We start from the raw sequence: 14,553 nt of genomic DNA on the forward strand, positions 1-14,553 counted from the left end.
AGAACCAAGGTTCCAACATTGCTGGTCTGGGTCCCTTGCATTTGGACACTCACTGTACCTCACAATCTTCTGAGCTCGTGGCAACAAAAAGGGCATGGATTCTGCTCTCAGGGGACTTGGGCAGCTTTGTAAACAGACAATTGTATGTGTTACCTTTGGGCAATCCAAAGGCACAGTGAAGTGAATGCAGTGCTTGAGGTTACTTAGGTAGTGCTTGAGCTCTTAGTGGATTAGTGGTTGTCTGGAGATAGCTAAGGGAATAGGAGTGTGGGGGCACAGCACAAAGGGGTGGGGGCAGGGCAGCTGGGTGTGTCTGGGGAACAGATGTAAGAGGGTAGTGAAAGTGGCTGAGATGAGGAGGTGGGCTGAGCTCAACTCACTAAGGTCTGTATTCTTGAACTTGTTTGGCCTTCCTACTGAAGGTGATGACTGGGAGAACACTGACAAGTTTTAATTAGGAAGTGATGATCTCATTTGTATTTTGAAAAGCATAATTTCTAAAATCAAAACTTTTTTATTGCAAAAAGATCTTGATTTTATAGCAAAGACAAAGGAAAATCACAATTCACTTAACGAAATTAACTGATGGACCAAGTTAGCAGAACTTTACATTCTGTTAAAGATAGGGGTGTTGGGCATGAGTCAATAGTCTTCTGTGTCACTATACTAGCCTCTTTTCAAGGACTCAACTCATAAAGCATGTTATTAGCTAGGTTTATTTTGAAGGGAGGCCATTCAAGTAAAATCTGCTGTGACTCTATATATCAAATGGGAAATTATTCAAGAAAGCATTTCTCAAGTGTCTCCATTTCCCACCACAGGGTTATGCTATTCCAGATTTCAGAAGATGTAAAAACATCGGAATTACCATCTTTTAAGTTTCTTTTGAACAAGGAGATCTCCAAAAGTAAACTGGATGACAACGTGGTAAGACCTGGGGTCATGTTAGGACTCAGTCCTGAGGAAGAGTCAGCCAGAGGGGATTTCCGAGATGGCAGAGAAGGCTATTCCAGTAAAAGCAACCTGAATTCTCCTTTTTTAAAAAACCTAGGCTGAAGAAGAAAGCTGTCAAGCAGGAGTGTTGTAGGTGTGATTCCTCAGTATACTGTGAAGGGTTGCTCACATTAATTATCAGAGGGCTGGTTGTGGGGGCACAACCCAATGTGGGACCCTGTGGAGGTGGCTGAGATGTTTTGCCCACTTCTGAAACAACTTGGAACTGTGTGTGTGTGTGTGTGTGTGTGTATTGCCAGAGGAAATGTTGGGTGTGAGGCAGTTCTTGAAGCTGTCACCATGGGGACCATGGTTCTTTCATAGCCTTCATGTAAATGTGTCCACAGATGGTTTTAGCACAGAGCCTGGGTCCTGGGGACTGATGTGGCTTCTTCTCTATCTTCTCACTTCTGTATTTATGGGCCAGAAACCACACAGTTACCTCCCTAGTAGTGAACCGGCTTTGTAAAACCAACATGTCTTCTCAGGAGGGTCTACTTGGGAAGCTAGGGTGGACCTTGGCTAGGAGAAAGTAAAAGGAAAAAAAATCTAATCTAAAAGCCAATATGGCCCATTTCCATCTTCCAACTTTATCTCTCCTCCCTTTAGAACTTGCTTGATATTTTCATGGAGATGGAGAAGAGGGTCCTTCTTGGGGAAAGAAATTTGGACACCCTAAAACGAATCTGTCACCAAGTCGACAAGAGCCTGCTGAAGAAAATCAATGATTATGAAGAATTAAGCAGAGGTAGAAACAGCCTGATAGCTGTGAAACAGCAAAATGTATTTTTAAATTGACAAATTCCCCTATGTCACAGTGTTTTTTGAAAGAAATTATTTATTTTTGAGAGAGAGAGAGAGAGAGAGAGAGAGAGAGAGGAAAGAAAATGGGGGGGTGATTTTCATTCCACTTGTTTATCCATTTATTGACTCATCCATTTATTGATTCATTCATTGGTTGATTCATTGGTTGTGCCCTGACCAGAGATTGAACCTGCAACCTTGGAGTATTGAGATGATGCTCTAATCAACTGAGCTACTCAGCCAGGGGTGTCACAGTGTTTTTAATAAAAACTATGTTTCTGTTTCAGTTCAGAGGTTCATAAATAGCCAAAGTAAAATCAATGAATCATTGTAGTAATTAATATAAATTTATTGCTGTATTTTAAAAGAGACACTAAAAAGTTTGCAAACTGGAAGTATTCAAAACAAAACATCGAATGAGGCTCAGGAGTGAGAAAGCAGTGACTATTTATTCTTCACTGTGATTGGTTATGTTAGAATCTCTGCAAGTGATAGGGGATTGACCAGTGGGGATCCAGATAGGGGATTTAACCTCATATCAAACTTGAAAAAAGATATGAAAAAAGTTCAAGTATTGCTCATGATTTTCAGAGGTGTAAGAGCAAGGTCAAATTAGTCTTGCAACATAAGCTAAATTAAGCTTTGCTTGTATGATTAAATTGATTTTGTCTGCTCAGGACGGTTTTTTTCTTTACATTTTAACATCTTGAAAGAAGTTGAGATGAATTTTCAAGTGGTAATACCCTGAGATGTTTTCAAGAACTATTTAGCTAATTTACTCTTTGATATCCTCATTCCTTCCTCTTTACAACCTCTACCATTTATAACCACATTTTAATGGATCTGCTGCCTAATCAGGATGAAAGCTTGGTGGCTACTTGTTGTCACCAGCTCTATACACTAAAAGATGTGTCAAAAGACCCAGATTGTGACCTCAGGCCAGCAAGTTTGCAATAGATGCAGAGTTAGACAGTAGCGAGAATCTTACTTATTTTGTGGATTCAAGGATATTATGTTCAAGGCAGTCTGTGAATTTTCCTTTTAAATGAGACTTTCTGTTGTCCTAGGTGCTACATGTTTCTTTCCTAAAGTATCCTCTCTGCCATGTGTCATTCCAAATGTGTCTTCATCATTTGTAGAGGAGGAGGTGTCACTTAGGATGCTGTCAGTGTCGGACAATTCAAGAGAACAGGACTGCGAATCTTCCAAGGAGGACAGTGAGTCACAACAGGTACAAGGAACCCTCCCATTACTTCTTTCCTTTACACTGCAGGTTCTAGTTAGCCTTGTTAGCTTCCAGACAAACTAGTAAGGGAACAATACTTAGTGAATATTTTGAGAACTGCAGAAAAATTTTACAAAAGGACAAGCTTAAAGGGTGACTTTTTAATTAAAAAATATGTGATGTCTTCAATTTCTTATGTGTTAAATTTTTGTTTTAAAACCAAAGACAAAGACATAGAAACAGTTGGATGGCAGAGAGATGAGAAGTCTCCCACTTAATCCTTTCAGTGGCTGCATTAGCCTGAATGGGAGAGGGCCTTGGGGGAGGAGTCCAGCAGCCCTGGAAAAAGCCAAGCTTGACATTTCAAAACTGTTTCTCCGTTGTGTTAGGTGTGAGTGACAAATGCTCATGATCTAGGCATCCCTGCATTCTCACTTCAATGAGCTGGTACAGGAATTGCCTTTCTAGACATAATCACTTCTGTTCATGTAACCTTCAGCAATTCACCAAACACATCCTGACTCATTAGCCCACTCACTCCTCTCTGTGGCGGGAAGCAGAAGAGTCCAGGGGAAGGCTTGAAATTAAGCTTGAGAGAAACAATTTACGAGTGGGCTCCTGAGCACATTACCAGACCTCTCTCAGTCTGAAAATCAAGGATCAACCAAAGTCATGTAGCACTTTGCAAGTAAAGCCCACCACCAGTGCTGTCCCCAAAGAACAGCAAAGAATACTGAGTGCAAGAGAGATTAGGTAACTTGATCAAAGTTTTAAGGTTACTTAATGTATAGAGCCAAGAATTCCATGTCCCACCCCAGCCCAGAGCCCTTTTCTCTGCTTAGAGAAGCTGCATGAATTTCCCCCAAAATGCTGAGTATCTGAGCTCTGAAATAGCCCTGGGAGAAGCAAGGCAGCCTTGGGCCACCGCCGACTGTGAATGTCAGATGCTGGAGTCTGAACACTGTAACCCGCGGCACAGCCACGATCTGCCTGACCAGTGCATCTCTCACCTTCACTGTGGTCCTGAGAGCCAGATTAATCCATCAGCTTTAAAAGTCCTGGGACACTTTGTCATGTGTGAAGAGCAGGCTCTCAGCTGTAAGCCTGAAAGCATGCATGAGTTGAGGAGATAGCCAAGGAAATCACACACAAGGTCACGGAAGGGTGGCCCAAAGAGAACCCTAAGACATCCATTCTTTGAGCAACTCCTGACTGAGCTCTCACAAATTGATAAGTCCTAGCTCCTGAACAACAGATGTCATCTGCCTTGAGCAAAAATGCAAACACATAATACATTGTGATGACAATACTAATATAAGTGCAAAGTGCTCTCAAGACCCAAGTTTGGGACATTGACTTTACACACTAACGGTGGAGCAGAAGTCTGAGGATCCTGTCTGAGAAGAATAGGTAGAAACTAGCTAGTTCATTAGGGAAACAATGTGACCTTGTGTCAGAGCTGTGGAATGAGCACTTGTAGCCCGCTCTGGCTTGGGGGACAGCCTAACCTTGAACCAGGGAGTTGTTTATTTATGTCTCGTGTTTGACCCACAGAGTCAGCTCCTGGGTTGCATTTTTGTTTTTCAGACATTGGACAAAACTTACCGAATGACAAGCAAGCCCCGGGGGTTCTGTGTGATCTTTAACAATTATGACTTTCACCTGGCAAGGAAGAACGTGCCCAGGCTTCACAACATAAAGGACAGGAATGGAACACACTTGGATGCAGGTATAGTAGAACCAAAAAAGAAGTAAAATATTTCTAACACTTACATTTTTATCAAAAGGGAGAACAAAAGCCATACCAACAGGGCCATATGTTTCAAATAAAATGGATATAACCACATTTTCCTGTGGAGGTAAAGGACATTCTTATATTTTTGCTGGTTTTCTGCCTTTTCTCTTTTAACTTAATTTTAAAAAGTGAAGCAATGTATATATAAAGGTGAAATAGTAAGTCTTATTAAAAGGCTTATACTAGAAAGCAGCAAGATGTTTCACTTTTAATTCAACTAAATGGGTAGTGCTTCTGTTGAATGTGTCAAGTTGTACAATGTGTGAAAACATTGCCTTGCTATCATGCCCACTTATAGAGGTTGCATTTATAACAGAGAACTGTGGCAATTGTAAGTCCTCAATAGAAATAGCATTTTGCAAATGTTAAACTAGACAGAAATTATTTTGCTCAGCTTATCTCAGCTAAGATTGAGAGTGGACAAGTTAAATGAAAAACTAATTTGCAGTATGTGAACACAGAATTGGCTACAACTAAAAGTAATAATAGAAATAATTTACAATAGCCAAGTGTTGGAAGCAGCCTAGGTGCCCATCAGTAAATGAATGGATCAAAAAACTAGGGTACATTTACATGATGGAATATTATGCAGCAGAAAGAAAGAAGGAGCTCCTACCCTTTGCAAGCATGGATGGAACTGGAAAGTATTATGCTAAGCAAAATAAGCCAGGCAGTGAAAGACAAATACCATATGATCTCACCTTTAACAGGAACCTAAACAATAAAACAAACAAGCAAAATATAACCAAAGACACTGAAATAGAGAACAGGCTGGCAGTGACCAGACGAGAGAGGGGAGGGAATTTCAGGGGAAAAGGGGAAGGGTTTACAGGAACAAATATAAAGGACACATGGACAAAAACTAGGGGGGTGGAAATGGGAGGGAGGTGGGGAGGTCTGGGTAGGTGGCCTGGGATGGGAGTAAAAGACAGAAAACTGTACTTGAACAACAATTAAAAACAAATACCCCCCCCCTCAAAATAATCTGACCCAACCATTGTAATATTAAGAATTTTTACTTGATCAAATAATTTTTAAAAGTCATAACATCAGGTAAGAACTTATTTTTTAAGTTGAGTAAAATTTAGAAAAGTAAGGTAGGTTGATTTTAATCAGCCAAAGTTCTCTGTTAACATTTGTTTATTCAGGCAAATCTATTCTGTAATTTTAAAAAGCCATAGAACATGAGTCCATTGATTATAAAATTTATCACCACACATCTTGGTACTGAAGAAAAGGTTTCAGGTCTTTGATTTCCATTCATTTACTATTAAAACACATTTATTAAAATAATACTTGATTGTATTTCTGGCATTTTGTCAGAGTACAAATGTGCAGTTATATAGGGTGAGTAAGTCTAGAGATCTAATGGACATGATGACTATAATTAATAATACTGTATTAAGCCCTGGCCGGTGTGGCTCAGTTGGTTGGGTGTGGTCCCACAAACTGAAAGGCCACAGGTGTGATTCCCAGTCAGGGCATGTGACTGGATTGTGGGTTCAGTCCCCACTCAGGGTGCATGGAAAAGGCAACTGATCGATGTTTCTCTCTCACATCAACATTTCTCTTCCTCTCTTTCTCTCTTCCTTTCCCTCTCTCTGGAATCAATAAAAATAATACTGTACTGAATACCAGAAATATGCTGGGAGATTATTTCAGGTGCTCTCATCACACATACACATATATGCAGTAACAGTGAATGGAGATACGTTATTAGCTTGTCTACTTTAATCATTTCACTATGTATATCATCATGTTGTATACCTTAAGCATATACAAATTTTTTTTTGAAAGGAATCAGACAGGCAGCCAGAAGATATTGAAAGACTTTGACTAGCTCTATGAGCACATTTTGGGGGGAAATAATGTTAAGCACATAGGAAACAAAGCAATAAAAAAATAGTGCAATTGCTAACTCCATGAAAGACAAAAGTTTAATAAGAAAGGAAGCATAATTAAATAATATTATGTTTAAATAGTACTAGTAATACAAACATTACTAATGATTGAACTAAAAATGATAAATGGTAAATAATTATATAAGAGCACCAAAAGCTCATCACCCATAATAGGAATTCAATACAAAAATCAAACATTATCAATGAATAAATAGCAATATACCCAAATTTATTACAAAATGGAGGTTAATTACAAAAAAAAGTAGTTAAAAGTTGAAATTGGTTACCTTCGTGGAACGTGACTAGGTGATACGGAGTGGCAAAGAGGGGATAGGTTTTTTGCATAGGTCTTTTAGTTCTACTTGACTTTCAAAACTTTCATATATTGTATTTTTTAAATATGTCTTATTGATGATGCTATTACAGTTGTCCCATTTTCCCCCTTCACTCTCCTCCACCCTGCATACCCTCTTCCACCCACATTCCCCCCCTTTAGTTCATGTCCATGTGTCATACTTATGAGTTCTTTAGCTTCTACATTTCCCATACTATTCTTGTCCTCCCCCTATTTTCTACCTACCATCTATGCTACTTATTGCCTGTACCTTTTCCCCCTCTCTCCTCCTCCCACTCCCCTGTTGCTAACCCTCCATGTGATCTCCATTTCTGTGGTTCTGTTCCTGTTCTAGTTGTTTGCTTAGTTTGTTTTTGTTTTTGTTTTTGTTTTAGGTGTGGTTGTTAATAATTGAGTTTGCTGTCATTTTACTATACATGTTTATCTTCTTTTCTTAGATAAGTCCCTTTTAACAGTTTCATACAAATAAGGGCTTGGTGATGATGAACTCCTTTAACTTGACCTTATCTGAGAAGCACTTGATCTGCCCTTCCATTCTAAATGAAAGCTTTGCTGGATAGAGTAATCTTGGATGTAGGTCCTTGCTTTTCATGACTTGGAATACTTTTTTCCAGCCCCTTCTTGCCTGCAAGGTCTCTTTTGAGAAATCAGCTGACAGTCTGATGGGAACTCCTTTGTAGGTGACTGTTTCCCCTTTATCTCTTGCTGCTTCTAGGATCCTCTCCTTCATTTTAATCTTGGCTAATGTAATTATGATGTGCCTTGGTGTGTTCCTCCTTGGGTCCAACTTCTTTGCGACTCTCTGAGCTTCCTGGACTTCCTGGAAGTCTATTTCCTTTACCAGATTGGGGAAGTTCTTCATTATTTGTTCAAATAAATTTTCCACTTGTCACTCTTCCTCTTCTCCTTCTGGTACCCCTATAATTCAGATGTTGGAATGTTTAAAGATGTCCTAGATGTTCCTAAGCCTCTCTTCATTTTTCTGAATTCTTGTTTCTTCATTCTTTTCTGTTTGATTGTTTCTTTCTTCCTTCTGGTCCACTCCATTGATTTGAGTCCCAGTTTCCTTCCCATCACTATTGGTTCCTTGTTCATTTTCCTTTATTTCACTTAGCATAGCCTTCATTTTTTCATCTAATTTGTGACCAAATTCAATCAATTCTGTGAACATCCCTATCACCAGTGCTTTGAACTGTGTATCTGATAGGCTGGCTATCTCTTTGTCGCTTAGTTGTATTTTTTCTGGAGTTTTGATCTGTTCTTTTGTTTGGGCCATTTTTTTGGTCTTGACACACCTTTTACACAGTGAGGGGCAGAGTCTTAGGTGTTCACCAGGGCAGGGTATCCACTTTGCTGGGTTGTGACACTGTATGTGGGGAAGGGGTCAGAGAGGGAACAATGGTGCTTGCTCTGCTCTCTGCCAGATTTCAGTCACTTCTACTGCTTCCCCCAAGCAAACTGGGCCCTTCTGATGCTGATTCCCATGTGGGTGGGTATGTGTATGTTCTAGAACCCTGTGGGTCTCTCCAACAAACTCTTCTGTGAGGCTGTGAGTCTCTCCCAGAACCTCAACCTCCCACAGGTGTTTTCAATCAGTGTTTTGAGGCTTTATTTCCTTGTACAGGAGCCCTGGGTTGCATCACCTGTCTTGCTCCCCAGTTTTGCCCAGTTTATCTGAGCACGAATGTGGGACTGCCTGGTCCACCAGCTGCCTTGCATGCCATACCCCTCCACAATCTGCCGCCTTGCTGGGTTTGCCCACTGCCACCCCAGGCTCCTGGGGTCTGCCAGCCACCACCTGCATGCCCAGGTCCACCAGCCACCGCTTTTTTTGCCAGGACCCCTCTCTACCCAGCCACTCCAGCCAGCGACTCTGTCCCTCCTACCGGTCTGGATGAATGTGTCTATTTTAACTCCTTGGTTGTTGGACTTCCAACAGTTCAATTTTCTGCCAGTGCTGATTGTTTTTTTGTTTCTAAATTTTTGTTGTCCTTATTTTGGTTGTATGAGGAGGCACAGTGTTTCTACCTATGCCTCCATCTTGGCTGGAAGTCCATATATTGTATTTTAACCATTTTGAGAGGGTTCAGAATAAAATAAGTATGAATCTTTTGTTCAAAAATTCTTTTGGTTTTTGTTTTCTGGTTATGTAAGTTATAAAATTTTTTTAAATTGGTGCCCTGGCTGGTGTGGTTTAGTGGATTAAGAGCCAGCCTGTGAACCAAAGGGTCACTGGTTCAATTCCCAGTCAGGGCATATGCCTGGTTACAGGCTAGGTCCCCACTAAGGGATGCATGAGATGAAACCACACATTGATGTTTCTCTCCCTTTCTTTCTTCCTCCTCTCCTCTCTCTCTAAAAATAAATAAATTAATTAACATTTTTAAAAAATTGGTTTGGTAGTAAGCCTAAAAAATGGCTTACTCATTTTGTAGAGTAGTTGAGCTAAAACAGCAGGTCAACAATAATACTCTCCTTTCTATATTTTTATTTTTGTATTTGCCTCAACACTTGGAAGGTTTTTCAGTAGGTGGCAATAACTATTAGAAGTTTATGGAATCCAGCCACTAATATAAAGAGTCTTATTCTTAAGGTCTGGTTCAGATTTTTATCTGATCGATGTTTGCTTTAGCTCTGGGCTGTGGTTTGGGTATTATTGTGGTATAACATGAGTCTTTGTTTTTCACTTTTCAGAGGCTTTGTGTTCCACTTTTAGTATGCTTCACTTTGATATAGTGCAGCACAACGACTTCACAGCAGAGAAAATCTGTGAAACTCTGGAAGAGTACCAAAACAAGGACCACAATAACAAAGACTGCTTCATCTGCTGCATCCTTTCCCATGGAGACAAGGGCATCATCTATGGTGCTGATGGGCAGGAAGCCCCCATCCATGAGCTGACTTCATACTTCACTAGTTCAAAATGCCCTTCCCTTGCAGGCAAACCCAAAATCTTTTTCATCCAGGCTTGTCAAGGGGATAACTACCAAAAAGGTATAGCTGTAGAGACTGACTCAGAAGAAAAGGAAGACCATTTAGAAATGGACTTAACACTTCAGAAAAGATACATCCCAGATGAGGCTGACTTTCTGCTGGGAATGGCCACTGTGAACAATTGTGTTTCCTACCGAAGCCCTATGGAGGGGACCTGGTATATCCAGTCACTTTGCCAGAGCCTGAAAGAAAGATGTCCCAGGTAATTCTTGCCTATCCAACCCTTCATTCATCCATAAATATCTAGCTGTGGATCGTGTAGCTGTACTTCCCAGGTCAGCTGCCAAGTGGGAGAGCGGACAAATCTTGAGTTTACAGATAGAAAAAAGTGAGATACTTACTGAGGAGTTTCCTTTTTTAGCACCTCAAAGGACAATCAGGGTATCATGTTGCTAGGAAGGAAGGTGAAGTCATATAGTGCAGCTCTGTATTTAGGCAGAAACGTGACTGTGACCATTCAACTGGAAAACTTCCAAGAAGTTTTCCAAAAAGGCTATAACCCATTTCGATGTTTAACATTCTCTAACCCTGTCAGAAGTTCTATAACAGCTAACCATCCTCCAACCTTCTTGGTGTATTGTGAGAGAAAAATACCAAAGAGTAGAAACCCTTTATAGTTTTAGTTATTGGGCCTGCTCTGAAGCCACAAAATGTAGGAAAATATCCTTTTCTCATTTAAATATCTTGTGTTTTATTTAGTTAAATGATGGTTTTGTGTGTCACAGTTCACCCAAATGCACATGCAACTGACGGATAGGAAGCAATCTTCTGCAGGTTCCTTCTAGTTCTATACATTGTTATGTTTTAAGTGTATGAAGAGTGAGAATTTTCCATGGCAGATAAAGGAGTGAACCATGATTTCAACAGTATGTTTTCATTTTGTGCTTCAGACTGTGAATCCTATAAGGTTTGGGGGCCTATTTTCAGAGGTGGATAAATAGGTTGCCCAGTTAAACTGATTAGAGGCTGGTAAGAAAGAGGTGAGGCAACTGCAGGAGACATTTGATTTTCACGTGCCTGAAGTTTGGTTACATCATCGATGAACCCACAGAAGCAATGTCAATTTGGGGCAGAGGATGTTATGGGTCATTGAGGTGATTATGGACATTGGTAACATAGTACATGGAGTAGAGTGAGTATAGACTGGGAAGGGAAGAAACCAAATCTGATGTTAACACTGAGGTTTCTGATGGTCTTTAGAGATCCTGAGTAAACCAAAGATAAGTTATTGAGCTCTGAAACACCTCCTTTATCTGAGAAGCTGTGGTAGGTCTTGGTTTAGCAACTTACCACTTCAAATGCCTGATGTTTTGAGATCAGTAACTATCATAAGCACAGCAGGTAAAAGGGTTTACCAGTTGTTTTCCTAACAGATGGTCACAATGTTATGTTTTTCAGGGGTGATGATATTCTCACCATCCTCACAGAGGTGAACTTTGAAGTGAGCAATAAAGATGACAAGAAGAATATGGGGAAGCAGATGCCACAGCCGACTTTCACTCTGACAAAAAAACTCTTCTTCCCTCTTAATTGATGTATAACACTATGCTTAATATTTTATTAAGATGCTGCTGTTATGCTTCTACTTTATGCTAATATTTACTGGCATAACACTAGGCTTAATTTAATATTGCCACACCTTGCTCCTTCTTTTTTTTTGATGGTAGGAAGGGGAGAGAATGGGAGTCAAGACAATTTAATTTGTATGTAAATCAAGCCCAAATATCTGGCTTTGTAACAATAGCTAGATATTTATAGCCATAGTCATGATTTTAGTTGTACTTTTAATTTGATAAAAAAGCTTTTAAAAACTATAGTAGATACAAAAAGTATAGTAAGTTTAAAAGAAGAGTAACATCATAATGGTTCAAAAACAGTGGCAGATGTATTTCACAAGTCACTCATCTGCTTTCAACCCATACTCATTCAATTTAATTCGCTTCAAATTGTTAAGTATTTTGTTTTGTTTTGTTTTGTACTTTCAGTCCCTCTCTTTCCAAGCCATTGTTTGCACTACTTTACAAGGCTGTGAAAAAGACTTTTCCTTTTTATTCATCTAGCTTCTTTGGTTTATCTGTTAATTAAATTGGCATAAGATAAACGAACAGAAGGAAAATTAACTTTCATACATATAGGATAGCAGAAAAATCTAAGACTCCAAATAATGATTAAATCAGGCAGATTTTATTTTTAGACAGTGTAACAATAAATTTGTGAAGAATTTACAAGACAAAGAAGTTTGGGCTTCCAGTAGTAAATTAGAAAAGAAGCAACAGAGTTTTTTTGTTGTTGTTGTTGTTTACGAAGCCTTCTTAGCCTGTATTCCCTATCTCTGGTAATACAGTGGCTTCTACCGTGTTTGCACATGAAGGGTGCTTTTCACATAGTAGGTTTAATGTCAGCTGTCAGGGGGAATAAAAAAGGATTAGATTGTCCATCTTGCAGTAACTTTCTCAAGTAACTTTAATTCAAAATAATTAATATTCCCTGAACTCCATTGAAAGTTGCTTTAAAATACAAATTGGAGAAGATTTTCTTACATGAAAAGCTTTAATGTAAGAAATTCTTACATTAAAATTAAAAATATTTTTACAAATTTGCTATACTCTTTTTCCAAACTCCCTTTTCAGCCTTTTCTCTTATTGCTCTTATAATATATGCATACTTCCGTAATGTTTGATTTTTTTTGCTAGTAATGCTGTGCTTCTTCCATGCTTTTAAATTTGTAATTTATATCTTCAGTTTACTTGAAATCTTTTTAATAAAACATAATTTAATCTTACTGCTCCTTGGATGTTGTTTTCCTTGTTTTGTTTTTAGCTGATGGCATCTCACAGGTAGAAAATATCTAAATCACAGTTATTTCACTTGAGCCTCCCAATGTTGACTCACACAGTTGTATTTTTTTAAAAATGGGTTGTTCATATTTAAAAATCGGGAGATGTCACATAAAAACCAGAATACTTTCTTTTGAAAAATCGAAATATTTGACCACATTGACCCCATGCTCCTGTATGGCAGCAATGGAATGAGTTCTCTCACTGCCCCTGACACCTCAATCTCCTCTACTGAAGCTGCTGCCAATCACCAACTATCAGTGTGTCTGTGGGATTGTTTTTCCAAATGTCCAGCCCACTTCACTTATTTATGTTGCCTGCCCTGTAGGCACTTGAATTCTAACAATGGTTTGGAGAAGGTGGTGAGAATCATCAGAAACTCTTCCTAAATCATAGTTTAGGAAACCTGATTGGGAGGTGGGAGAGTAGGGAACACATGTGAAAAAGAAAGGTTTTTGTAATGGAACCAATTAATTCTTTCTTGCTAGCTAAATGCCCCAGGGGGGAGAAAAGGTATAGTCCAAAATACAGTCAACATTTAATAGGAAGAAAATTTTCAGATCACTGTCTTCACAAAGAAATATGTAAAAATGGAAGAGAAAATGGCACACCCAGAGAAAGCTCAGCTCTAGGTATAGAGAACATCACTTTTCACAATGAAGTGTCATGAAAAATCTATGTAGTTGAGATAAGAATCAATACAATCCCAAACACTCAGAGGAAAGCAAGTGTTGAAAAGACAGAAGTAGAATCAAGGCAACCCCAAACCAAACTCATCATATGCGTTTCTCAAGAAAACCTTACATGAGTCCTCTAGGCTTACAGCGATGGTATTCCTACCATCTCCGATTATGGAGAACAACTTTTCTGCTCACAATTTTTATCTTTTGTTGTCACTATATTCTACAGTCTCAGAATCATCCTCATAAATAGTAATACAGGTTGATCTCCCAGATTGTTCTTCATATATTTCTTCATTCCTGGCAATTATCTTTTGCCTATAAAGAAAAAGAAGATGTATCACTATAGGCTCTAAGGGTAGAAAGGGGAATGAGAGAAATGTGGTTTCATTCTTTGATTGGAGGCAGTTTCACTCATTACTTGCAGTGGCTTTGATTTTAGTGAAATACGATATTTGGGTGACCAAATGTTCACATGAGGAATTTTTCTACTAAATCAACACAAGGAACAACTTCCCTTTATCAAAGTATTGACCAAAATTTAGTTCAGTGATTTAAGATAAATCTTCAGGTAGCAGTATAATTTCTGACCTGAAGATAATTTCCACAGGAAGCAAATGCAGCTGCATCTAAGGGTAAACCACTAACACCCAAACCCCTATACCCTCAGGGGAGAGGGATTTAAAAATAACCTTTAGTCACAAGACTGAATACACTTAGAGATTCTCAGATAAATCTCACATGTAACTTTGTATAAAGACTAAGATGTAGGTAAGGGAGTCTAAACACATTCCCAGCACCATTTCAAATGAACTGTTCCACCACGGCAGGCAAATACTGTGACCAGGCTCACAGAGAATATCTTCCTCCTGAAAGTGGCTTTGCCTGGGTTCACCTTCACCTCTTCCTCCTCCCAAATCCCTCTCACTTCCTAAACACAAGTAAGTCATGTTTTTGTGCATCATTCAC

The 14,553-nt window shown here is 39.2% G+C and overlaps 2 protein-coding genes across 9 annotated transcripts in view; one reads left to right on the forward strand and one right to left on the reverse strand.

Annotated features, from left to right (window-relative positions):
* CASP8 (caspase 8) overlaps nt 1–12,849 on the forward strand; it is a 42,656-nt gene extending 29,807 nt beyond the window's left edge. For 7 of the 8 annotated variants that reach the window (XM_045847665.1, XM_045847664.1, XM_045847658.1 and 4 more), the window contains 6 exons: nt 822–927; nt 1,603–1,741; nt 2,865–3,028; nt 4,610–4,751; nt 9,768–10,269; nt 11,466–12,849. In XM_045847665.1, coding sequence (XP_045703621.1) covers nt 822–927; nt 1,603–1,741; nt 2,865–3,028; nt 4,610–4,751; nt 9,768–10,269; nt 11,466–11,601 — 1,189 coding nt within the window. In that variant the 3' untranslated portion in view covers nt 11,602–12,849. The remainder of the gene's footprint in view (nt 1–821; nt 928–1,602; nt 1,742–2,864; nt 3,029–4,609; nt 4,752–9,767; nt 10,270–11,465) is intronic. The other variant, XM_045847666.1, reaches the window with a different exon arrangement.
* Nucleotides 12,850–13,272: 423 nt separating this feature from the next.
* Nucleotides 13,273–14,553, reverse strand: part of FLACC1 (flagellum associated containing coiled-coil domains 1) — a 28,443-nt gene continuing 27,162 nt past the window's right edge. The window contains exon 14 of the mRNA XM_045847667.1: nt 13,273–13,902. Within this exon, the coding sequence (XP_045703623.1) occupies nt 13,785–13,902 (118 nt within the window). The 3' untranslated portion in view covers nt 13,273–13,784. The remainder of the gene's footprint in view (nt 13,903–14,553) is intronic.

The sequence above is a fragment of the Phyllostomus hastatus genome, unplaced genomic scaffold (genome assembly GCF_019186645.2).
Source record: "Phyllostomus hastatus isolate PE091 unplaced genomic scaffold, TTU_PhHast_1.1 phas_contig_57, whole genome shotgun sequence".
NCBI classification, from domain to species: Eukaryota; Metazoa; Chordata; class Mammalia; order Chiroptera; family Phyllostomidae; genus Phyllostomus; species Phyllostomus hastatus.